The 12,708-nt window shown below is 33.5% G+C and overlaps 1 protein-coding gene across 1 annotated transcript; it reads left to right on the plus strand.

Moving 5' to 3' along the window:
* On the plus strand, positions 889 to 1,687 carry LOC109222524. Its single transcript, XM_019386874.1, has one exon. It carries the CDS (start codon positions 1,080 to 1,082, stop codon positions 1,425 to 1,427), a length of 348 nt encoding a protein of 115 aa, XP_019242419.1. The 5' UTR covers positions 889 to 1,079; the 3' UTR covers positions 1,428 to 1,687.

The raw sequence follows: 12,708 nt of genomic DNA on the forward strand, positions 1-12,708 counted from the left end.
AATACACTTAGAAGCATTTTTTGAAAACTTGGCCAAATACTAATTGTTGCTTAGAAGTGCTTTGCAAATTAATTAGCCAAACACAAACTGCTTGTCACCAAAAATACTTTTGAAAAAAAAAATACTTTTCAAAATAAACTGATTTTTGCAGTTTGACCAAACGGGCTATGATCCAAGTTCTTCCCTCTAAATTATATAGATTCATATCTGAAAAATTGAATTTAGGAAAGAGAAGAAAAGAAAACTCTTTCCTCTAAAAATTCCACCAAAAAATAACTGAATTTAGGAGTACGTAAAAATGACATGTAAATGCAAGGAAAAAAAGTGACTTTTGGCAAAAGAATGTGTAGGTTTCTTTTTCATAGCATGGACAAAAGTTAGGGAATCTATCCTAAAAATGGTATACTTTCTTCTTAACTTGTTTTATGATTCTTTTTTCCTTTCAAATCTAAGAGATAGATTGGAAAACATAAAAAAAACCATCTTTTGTGCACAGTAAACATAAATATTTTGATAATTTCTTAGTCACCTCCTCACGATTCTTAGGTCAAATTTTCAGATTTTTTTTGGTCAATAGGTATACCAGTCTGCTATGAACCAGTTATTATGAGAAATAAAAGAAAACTATTTCCTCTAGAAATTTCCAACGGGAAAAAAAAAACAAAGTGAAGGACCAAATCAATTTACTGTAGGAATACGTAAATATGACATTTTAAGGAAAAGGAGACTTTTGGAAAAAGAATGTCTCCCTCAAAATATGTAGATACTCAATTGTATAACATGGACATAAAAGTTGACTGGTCAATACCTTGGTTTTCTTGAGCCCAAAACACAAGTTGTTTCCCATTATAAACGCCAATCTCTATAATCAATAAAAAAAGGAAAATATCAATCAATGCCCCCTCAAAATTTAAAATTTAAAAAGTCTTTACACAATAGTAGTAGTTACACAGCACATCTTATTCCTTATTCTCTGGCAGTTTGGCATCCCACTCTGTCCAAATTTTCTCATCTTCTCATACCTATCTCCTCCTTTTCTTTTCTTTCCTTCAAAATCAAAACTACCAAGAATCAACAATATGGAAGATTACAGATCAAAATCTTATACTGATGGTGGGATGCAGATTGAGAAATATTATGAACCCCAATTTTCTACTAAAGATTTTAGGTCATATAGTGTTTCATATGCATCTTCTTCTGTTGGTGCACCACCTCCAGTAGTACCACAGAACAAGCTGAAGAAAGGGAAGAGTACTAGTGGTTCAATCTCAAAATCTTGGAGTTTAAATGATCCTGAGTTTCAGAGGAAAAGGAGAGTTGCTAGTTATAAAGTTTATTCTGTTGAAGGCAAAGTCAAAGGATCTTTAAGGAGAAGTTTCAGATGGTTTAAAGACAAGTGTACACAGGTTGTCTATGGATGGTGGTGATTCTTCTAATTTTTTTGTCTTTTTACCTGTTTTTTTTGTGGTTTTTATAGTTGTTTTGATTGATCAAAATGTTTTATATACTACTATTTTGTTTGTCAAGAGGGCATTTATATATATGTGGATTTTCAATGAATTCCCTGCTGTTTATTTTCCTTCCTCTTCCTCTTCCCTTCTGGTTCTTTTGATTATGATTTTCAATATTTGTTATTGTTAAAGATGGATACTTTATCACTGCTCAATGGTCAATTATGTCTTTGAAATTGGGGATTCTTTTTATTAATTCTTATATGCAGGTTCATTGCCTAATGATGCATGTGATTTTGCCTTTTTTTAAATCTATCTTTGTTGTTTGATTTAACGAAATTTTACACTATAGTTTACCCTGTTGTAGTGGTTGAAAATTAAAACTGTTGTAGTTCGGTGCCTGCCTTATTTCCTAATAAATTAATAATTTAGCTATATTTGGTTTTAAGTGATAAATATTAAATAGAAAGTACTTGAGAACTGTCATTCTCTGAATGTACTTTCTAATATGTTAACTGACTGTCTTGCTTATGGTTTTCGCCAAATGTGTGTGAGATAAAGATTAAATAGTTTGTAAATATATTCATTCTCTCACACGATCAATATTATTATCGGACTGAAACAAGGGATCTAAAGAAGAAGAAAGGCAAGACTATATTAGTAACAAGCAAATCTTGTATACGTATTTCCAAATATTTTGGAGATAAATACCAATTAGAATGCCTGAGACGACCTAGACAGCACTTGATCATATCATGATTTGATTTGTAAGCCTACTTGGGTCTTGAGTAATTATTTGTAAGAACGAAATAATTCTTTGTTTTGTAATGGATAGTTGCAACTCCGTAAAAAAGAATTCACTCAAATATTTCTCACAGTGAACCATTCCTATATCATATATGTATATGTATAAATAGAGGTACCATATACAAAATCTATTAGCATAACATTTAATGTTTGTTGATCATGTGTTATCTTTTCCGCTAAATCATAATGTGTTCATCGCCTGTGCTTTTATTTTTTGTTGCTATTTTAATCTTTTTATTAGTGGGATTATTTACCTCTTCAATTAGTTCTTCCCTTGTACCCTGTTGTGTTGTTTTCTTTTTTCTGCTTTGGGACATATATATTCCAATGATACGCAAACTGATCAAAAAAGTCTTTACTATAAATCCGGTTAACTGAATCCAATTAGTTTGAGATTGAGACAAAAACTTCTACTAACTTAGGATTGAGGCGTTTGATTGGTTTCACTTGATGAAAGTATCTGATGTACAACAACAACCCAGTATAATTCTACAAGTGGGCTGAAAGGAAATCCAGGAGATTTCAAGAAATATTATTACAACTACATATAGTTGGGCAGGGGAAATGGGCAATTGTAAATGGAGAAATACATTGAACCAGCTTAATAGTTTTCCAATTTGAATGAGTCTGGTTGCTGCTAAATGAAGAGGCTTAGGGGTCATATAAGAATAATGCTGAATAAGGTGTATTAGTAATGCACGGATTAATAATGCAGAGATTAGTAATGCATGTATTATTTTTTTCTAATGCATCCTACCAAGCGACCGCTTAGACTGATACCCTTTATCGTAAGGTGATAAGCCAAAGCTGCTGGTAGGTGAGCAATCTAGTCTTATGGGTTTTGATTTGGTTATTTTTGTAAGAAGTAGTTCTATAGTCCAATTGAGCTAGTTGTGTATATATACTTATTTAGTTGAATAAAAACATTTTCATTTCGACCAACAAAAAGCAATCCCCCTAGCACTAGTCACATGCATGTCCCCTATATGCCAACCCTATTGGCTATTGCAGTGGTGGATATTATTATTATTATTATGTATCAAAGGAAGCAAGCATCACAGTTTGAAACTCATTTCCTGAATACATTTAATTTCATATTTAAATATTTAGGGAGGAAGCCTCTCTTCTTTCTTATGTTTTGTTTTAGTAATTTGTGTCTTCGATTTCAAGTTCACTTTCTATGTTGTATCGTGCTTCTCTTGTATATATCCAGTTTGGTCGACATCTTTGCTCAATGAGAGTAAACTGATATCAATATTTCAATAGCTAAATGGAACTAAACAAATACGCTTTAAACTAAAATTTGGATATTAGATACACAAAAACAACTGTAAAATTCAACTTTTAATATCAAAATTAAAAAAATAAAATAAAGCTTGCTTTTCCCCCTTTTGAGCTGGACATATTCTTTACTTGGTAATAAAATTCTTTAATTACCCAAGAAAAATTAAAAGGATCAATTTAAAAATGTTAGTCAGTTTGAATATTGAGAAATGAAAATTTGTTATAAAACAATAAAAGAATAAGAGTAGTATTGCAGAGAAAAGTAGGGAGAGAGAATTCTTATTGATATTTAGGATGAATTACAATAGAATAGAACCCTCTATTTATAGGGAGAGGGTGGCTTAGCCACCAAGCAATGAACCCTAGAATCTCTCTAAATATAGACATTAACCATAAATATAATTGTATTTATAACACTCCCCCTTGAATGTCTATTCAACAGATAATGTGCCTCGTTAAAACCTTAACTAAAATAAAACCCAGTGGGAAAAAAATTCTAGAGAAGGAAAAAGAGTACACATATCTAACAATACGCCTTTTGGTTGCCTCGTTAAAAATCTTGCAAGGAAAACTCAGTGGGACAAAACCTTGTAAGGGAAAAAGAGTACAACGCGTATTAACTCCCCCTGATGAGAGCATCAATTCACATCCTTGAGCATTTGCATTCCAATCTTGTGCATCATCTTCAAAAGATCTTTGGTAGAGATTTGATGAACAAATCAAGCATATTAACTTTAATGAATATATTGCACCTTGAAATCATCATTCTTGATAGAGATGAATTGTCTTCATATGATCTTTTTGGAATCGTCAGTTCAATATCTTCACATAGAGGTGAAAACTCTTGCTATCATATTATCATGCATATAGTTATAGCAAGATACATTTGTGCACAAATTGCACTGAGGATGTAGTACTTCATGACCATGAATTCTATATGCTTTAAGCAATTTAAATCCTTCAGGGGATTGTTAAGTCATATAAGCCATATAATAGACTTTAGATACATATCAAGTTTTCATGTCATACTAGACGTATAAGATATCGAAAACTGATTGCACATACCATTGACTTTATACTTTCAAGTGTTTGAACTATATGTCCAAAACTACATGTCTTTCATATCAAACCAATTCTATTTGAATTGTTTCTCTAGACTTAAGATCCTCATATACATTTAGCGCTATTATAGATGTCGTCGACAAACATTTTATATCGGTTCCAACCTCCTTATTTTTCATAAAGACATAACATAGAGATTTCTTCATTCATATATTCAGGTACCTGAATCTCTCATGAGATTTTATGAAGTGTTATGTCATGTGATCTTCTAGATCACTTGCCTCCTTTATTATGATCATTTAGATCATTTGCTCATCTTCTTTATCAAGAAGTTTATTTGAAACCGACTTATCTATACGCTTCAAGCGTACCATAGACTTTGTCCTTCTAGGACTTAATAGGAGCATTTGCAATGAGAATATAGTTACTTTCTTTGGGTCAGCAAATGCATCTGGCATGCTTTGCAATATATTGCAACTGAATTATCCTTTTATGAACTTCAAGGTCATATTATCTTATTCGAGGATCTAGATGTACAAGTGATAATTCATTCCACGTAACCTTTTCTCAACTGTTTATCATGTCTTCCCCTCATGTTAGAAAAATAACTTGTTTTCTCAACTTTGAGAACCCATCTTTGTGCGTTATGGTGTTAATCAAAATATACACCGCACATCAATGATAATAAGATGAAATTATTTGGTTCCTGACCATGACCCACTTGTAAGGGGAGAAAATAATATACTTTGGTATATAACGTATATCAAACTGATATAGATAACTTTGTTCTCATAAGCAATTGTTTAGCTATTAAGTAGATGCACTTAATAAATTATTTTGCTAAACCAACTTATCAAGATGAACTTCTTGAATAAAAAATTTGAAAATTATGCTCGAAATTAAATTATTGAGCAAATTACTCGCAAACACCATGTTGCGGGTTAATAATAATCGCACATGTAACCATATCATAGATGCATCTTATGTGGTATGCATGGCATATGAATGAGCCCATATTCACCTTTGATATTTCCAGCATTCATGGGATTCAATCCCAATTTTAGTTGATCTATTAATTAATGAGAACAAGCAATATAAGAGAATTCGTAAAGAACTTTCTAGTTCTTTAATATTTACCCATGTGAATTCTCTATTATTTTTGCACATCATACATGAATTAACATGGCTAAACCAAGTATGCCAACTGGATAAATTATCAATATTGATAAACTTCAGGTTTACACCATGATGTGTGCAATTATGAATAAACTCCAAGTTTATTATGATAAGGGTTTTTATATCAATAAATATCCACTTCATTGTGGTATTCTTTTGTTTATGTAGTACAAATTGGAGAATAAAGCGAGTAGCTTTTCACATACATATTACCCCGCTACAAGATGTAGTAATAGAAGATATTAAATCTTTCCTTTATTTATAGTCTCAATATAATCAACCGCTTTCGCGTATACTTTGGAAACTGAATAAGTTTCTTTGAGACTTACTACAACACAATACCTTATTGGTAATTAATTGTGTTTCTCCAAAATAGTATAATTGGCTCTTGCAGAGTTCTCAATTAATTTTGTAGTACCACATATTCATCAACACCCATATGGTGAATATCTCTTTTAAAGAGAAAGTTATACCATTATGGTTATGGTCAAAATTATATGCAAGACCTGTTTCTTGCATTACCGTTGACTTTTAATAATCACAATGCCAAAATATTTTGGCGTACAATAGGTACGTGACCAATGACAATTCATGCCATAATAATGATATTATTTTCTTATATCATTTCAAACCTCCTTCTAGAGGTGAGTGTGGTATATACCACTAGCACGCTCATATTCTTCCAAAAATGAATATGTATTCTTAAATCAGATGTTGTCACATTCACATCATGAATAGACCATAATCATCTATATGTGCTTTATAAAATCTCATGTCAAATCGATGACAAATATTTTCACAAGTGGGGGATTATTTTGAGAATCCTCATTATTCTCATTATCACAATGATGACGATTATAATTTCGTCTATTGCCACGTCCACATCCATTGATACATTCATAGTGATAATTTTGTCTTCTTTCAGACTTATCACATACTGCTATCACATTCTCTTAAGGGAATGAGAATGGAGCAAATTCAATGGGACGGGTTTCCACTTTTTGTGCCCATAATCATACATGAATTTGATCATGGCAAGACATAGAAACTTTTACCACTTCAGGTGGTTATAATTTCTTACAAACTCCATTAGAGTTGTTATCAAAATTTATTGTCTTTGTATTTAAAATCAAATTATAGAATAAAAGAGAAAAATACGGTAAAATACTTACCTTAAATCCAGAATTTAATCATGAAGGAAGTTCATGGAATAATTGACAATCATTATGCTCAATCCCAAAGCTTCTACTCAATTGGTTAGAGTCTCGTGCTGATAACGTGTTATAAAACAATAAAAGAAGAAGAGTAGTATTGCAGAGAAAAGTAGGGAGAGAGAATTCTTATTGATATTTAGGATGAATTACAATAGAATAGAACCCTCTATTTATAGGGAGAGGGTGGCTTAGCCACCAAGCAATGAACCCTAGAATCTCTCTAAATATAGACATTCACCATAAATATAATTGTATTTATAACAAAATTGATGATTTTCTTAGAACATAGGTAATACCTTATTCATTATTCCTAGAACATAGGTAATACCTTAGTAAACATGTATTTATCAAGTATTTCTCTCTTTTATCGATATTATGACACGATAATGTTTTCTATCAACTAACCAACATTAAATGAGGCAGAATTTAAAATATTTGCTTATGTTGGCACTTTGCAGTACTAGACAGTTGCGTGGTCTTATTCCAATCAACAATATTGACTGTTTATATATAGATTGATTAGCCAATCAAGGTTATCACGTGTAGCTTAATATTACTAGGGTTTATCAAATGTAAATTGTGATATTAATTGCATAGTGAGTGCAGTACTAGAGAGTAGAGTGGTGCTATTATAGCCAGCAGTATTGACTGATTTTTTTTACACAATGATCTGATTTACCATCTTAGGTTGTCACGTGCAACATGTAGCTTAATATCAATAGGGTTATTAGTTGTAAATTATGACAGTAATCACCTACTGAATGCAGTACTAGATATAATTAGTAGACTAGTGTTATTCTAATTAGGGGTGCTTATCGGACGGATATTTACACTTAACGGTTCGGATTATCGGTTATCGATTTAAAATATAATAATCCGCTAGCCAACCAATAAGATATCAGGCGGATTGGTTTCGGATTAGCTATTATCAGGCGGTTTATCGGCTAAATCAAATAGACAATTAAAAAAATAGAGATAAGGAAAAATTTAGGTCCAGATTTATTTATATAATATTTTCTAATCTATGTGACGTGAAATATCCAGTACAAGGAGAGTAAATAAGTATGTGGTATGGGTAAAAAAAAATTGACAACGCAATTAAAAGAAAAATTATTTTTTACGAGGAAAACAAGTTAGTTAACTAATGCACAACTAAAACTCCTTATCCCATAGAAAAATCCATGTGACATGCAATTAATGTCTCACCAAATCCATGTTTGAACTTTGAAGAGCTAACTGATGAGGGAGACGACTACTGCTGGTGTTGAATTGAGAAATTAGAGATTTAAGGTTTCAAGTAGTACTTTATATACATAAAGGTAAAAGTTTAAATATAAAAATTTTTAACGGATTAACAGTTAATAAAAAAAGAAGAGTAATCTGTCCCCAAATCATTATGCAATTAATTATAAAATTTCAATCCGTTTACCAATCATTATCCTAATAACCTGATGTTTGGTGATAAATGATGAAAAGTGCATATTTTTTAGTATATTTGCATATTAATTTTTGTGTGTGTCGCGGGAGATTACATGATTTTCGAAGTGAAATATATTCATTATGTATTTCTTATGTGTAGGAACGAGTTTGGATGCTAAATGATCAAAAGATGACAATTCGACACAAAAAGAAGAAATTAAAGGAGTGGGAGCTCGTCTATTCTCGTGCGTGGCACGAAGTTGGACGCGAAAAAGGAGAAAAGTTAAGGCACAAAACAGCGAAGCGAAGCAAAGGCACGGAGCCCTTCGCGAAATGGAAGAATCTCAAAAGCTGGATCCGCGTCTAGACGCGAAGGCAAACGCGGATCCGGGTCAAAGTCCGCGTCTAGGCGAGAAGGCAGACGCGGATTCCAGCTCTCCCATCCGAAGTTGGATTGAAGAATTCCGCCCCTCATCAACCCTAGGTCATATAAATACATCCTAAAATACCACTTTGAAGTGGGGGACACACTTTTGAAATAATTTAGAACTTTTGACCGGGGGAGAACGTTTTTTAGAGGAAAACACAAGCACAGAGCCGCCGTGGAGGCCGGGTTTCATCTTTTCTTCCACCAAACTTAGTAATTTTTATGTTTCTTTGTATGATTTGTTGTTTGGATACCATGTCTATGTGGAGCTAAACTTCACGTTCTAGGGTTGTGGTTCTTTCATGACTATTGTTATTCGGATATTGATTTTGATTTCTTAGTTTATCGTATTGGTTTATTTATTCAATCCCGCACTTAATTATTTGATTGCTTTATCACCAATTGAATACTATCTACGAATCTAGAGTTGAACTCGAAAGTGGGAATTCTAGATTGCATATAGGATTGAGTAGAGCAAGTTCTTGAACCTGGGCATCGGGGAACGGATTCGCGGTTAGGATAGACATATACCTAATTGCCTTGCTCGGTTGATTTACAGGAATTATAAATGCGTTCTTGTTGATTCTAACTCCATAGACATATAGGCGTTAGGTTAGCTTGAATAGGCGAGTAAGAACTAGACAGATTCTTATGAGCAATATTAACCCTGTTAACCAATAAACTCGATAAATTAGTTAGTCAATTCAATTGAAGAATACAATAGGAATGTTAGATAGCCCATAATCCTAGATCGTTTTCATTACATTGATATCATAAAAATCTGCTCTTCCTCTGTTCAAAGTTCATTACTTATTTTCTTCTTAGTTTAATTACTTTAGAACCAAATACTTCTAGGTTTAATTCTTGTTTAGATAATTAGGATAGTCTAATTTAGTTAATAGTTAATCACAAGTCCTCGTGGGATCGACATCCGACTTTTAGTCACTTTGTTACTTGACGACCGCGTATACTTGCGTGTGCGTTTGGCCGCAACAAGTTTTTGGCGCCGTTGCCGGGGACTTAGAAATTAACTAGTCTACTAGGTTAGATTTTTACTTTTTGTCTATTCAAATTTCTTTTTATTTTTATCTTAGTGTAATATTTTATTATCTTTGTTGACATGGCTTCTTGGAATGAGAAGTGGTCGAATATTGGTTATTCTTATTATGATGATCCTTGTCCATATTGTGGAGGACCTCACTGGTGGAAAAATTGTCAGAATGTTCCCGGGAGCGAGTTGTGCGCTCAATCTCAATCCTTTGAGTGGAATATTTGTCATATATGTGGCGGTCAAGATGGCCATTGGGACGGTTGTCCTAATTCTTATTATCCTTCTCAGAGCTCTTATTATGATCTTTCTTATAATGTTTGTGAGTTTGATAAGGGCAATGAAGTACAGGATATGGAACATGATACATATTTTAGGGATATTCTGAGGCAAGTAGCAGAGCAACAGGATGAACTCAAAAAAGATATCAAAAGACTCCAGGCTAGAATGGACTAATTAATGGCCAATTTCCAAGAAGAACCTCAATTTGATGAAGAGAGTGAGTTCCCACAAGAAGATTGTTTTGGAGAAGCAGATATAGTAAGCCAATCTTGTCTAGAGGAACAAGCTCAACTGATAAAATCTCATGAGTTTCTCCATGACGGTCTTTCGAATATGACAGAACAACTAATAGAAGGAAGAACTGAGCTCAGGCAAGAGATAGAACAATTTGGCTCAGATATTCATGACCTGCAGGCTCAATTGAATAAAAAGGTTGAGGCGTCTGATGCCCTACAACCAATTTTTGTGGATACTAGCTAGCTTGTGGAGCGGAAGGAGGAATTCCAACTATTCGACCAAAATATTATTAATGATACCAAGGTTGACGAAGAGTGCGAAATTGAGGATGTCAAAAATAATACAATTTTGGAGTTAGAGCGTATTGGACCTCATTCTAAACATTTTTCAACATTGTGTTTAGTTGGTGACATGGGAATTGATCCATTCGAGCATATAGAGGAGTCAATGGATGAGGAACAAAGTGTTTATATTCTGAAATTTGCGATGCTAAGGAGACAAAACGACATTCTTCACTTAAGGGCCAAGAAGTGCAAGATGCGATATCTATTGCTTGGTTCCTTTATTTTCACACCACCGCCTCATGAACGTGACAGAAAAATTGATGCAAAATTGGGGGCGCAATTTATATCCTCAAAGTGGAAGGAAAAGTGGTGAAAGTGATGGCGTCGTGCCGCGACGTTAAATCAAGCGCTTGTTGGGAGGCAACCCAATTCCATTTTTTTGTTGTTTACTTTTTTTTATATTTTATTGTGTTACATTTTTTTATTGTATTATTTTTTTTTGTTGTATTATTTTTGTATTTTGTAGGAGTAAAAGCATGGAGTCAAAGCCAATAGGCGAGTGCAAAAGCGAGCATGTGTTTGAAACTGAGTGTGAGGTACTCGCACATGGGATCATACGTGGGAGAAGTCTGAGTATCCCGTGAGGTGCTAATTCTTCGGCCTTTGGCCTACCAGGGAGTCTCTTTTACCCTCTTGTTATTTTTAGTGTGCATTGAGGACATTGCACAATTTTAAGTGTGGGGTGTGGAGATTGTCTGGGTGATATCCTGTGCTATGTTAGCTTAGTTATAGTACTCGTTCTTAGTGTAGTAATTTTTTTTAAAAAAAAAAAATCGGAAAAAAAAAATTCGAAAAATTTGGACTTTTCCCGACGATGGATTTTGTGGACAGCTTTCTTGAGGGATTAAAGTCTAAACAAAAAACACAAAAATATGTTTTTTAGCTTTCTTTAGGTAGTAATAATCCCCCGTGGTTTTTCTTTGTGCCTTGGTTCTTTTCCATGGGATGTAGTTTTAACCGTGTAGTAGTATTTTTTTTATTTTTAGAGTAGATTAAAATTTAGGGAATAAATGGAGGAAAAATGATGAACCTAGGCGCCCTTGACTTGTTTGATAGTAGCATATTTAGGCTTTGGCATGTGTAGTATCTTCCCTATGATTTGAAATTATTGATGATGCCTTGCTTAGTTGGATAGCATGTCTTGTGATGCCTATGTCTCGTTTTCTTGACTTATGTTCACTTTGTGCTTCATGCTTAATATCTCGTGGCTCCATGAATACTTGCATTTGTTTGAGAGTCGGAATGAGACCGCCCTTAGTGAGTCATGTGCCATGTGTGGTGAGGTTTTTGTATAGTCCATGTATTGTACTTGTGTCTAGAACTTGCCCGGTTTGTGAGTCGAAGTGAAATTTTAGGTGATGCTCGGTTTGAGAAACAATTTTAGGCTTTCCTTGATCTTTTTGAGCTTAGTGCTTATCATAAATAAAATTTATCCCTAGTTAACCCTTTTGAGCTCATAGACTTTTATTTGGCACCCACATTACAAGCCTATACCCTCTTTGTTCGTAATTGATATTGTTTTGGTCCTTGTGCCTCTTAAAGCACTTTGATTGCAAAATAAGCGCTAAAAGAAGTAAGAAGGAACTAAGTGTGGTGTGGATTTTGAGTGGAACCAATAAAAAGAAGAAATGTGCACTTGTTTTGTAAAATAATACACCACTAGCGGAAATTAAAAAAAAAAGAATAATATGAAGAAAAAAAAATAGAGATGAATACATTTTTGTCTTGTTCCTGCTAGTGCATTGAATTAATGTAGTGCTTAAAGAAGAAGGGAGCATTTTTGGGGTGATATTGTTTGTGAAAGTGAAGTGGATTGAAGAATTTGCGCTTAAAGTTGATTATGCGGTGTGTTAAAGTGCTTAGGAGGGTTAGTCACTATTCGTAAATATATCCTCCCGTCCCTTAGCCCACATTACAACCATGAAAAAGTCCCAATTGATTTTAGATCGAGCGAGCC

Source organism: Nicotiana attenuata, chromosome 2 (genome assembly GCF_001879085.1).
Source record: "Nicotiana attenuata strain UT chromosome 2, NIATTr2, whole genome shotgun sequence".
In the NCBI taxonomy this organism is placed as follows: Eukaryota; Viridiplantae; Streptophyta; class Magnoliopsida; order Solanales; family Solanaceae; genus Nicotiana; species Nicotiana attenuata.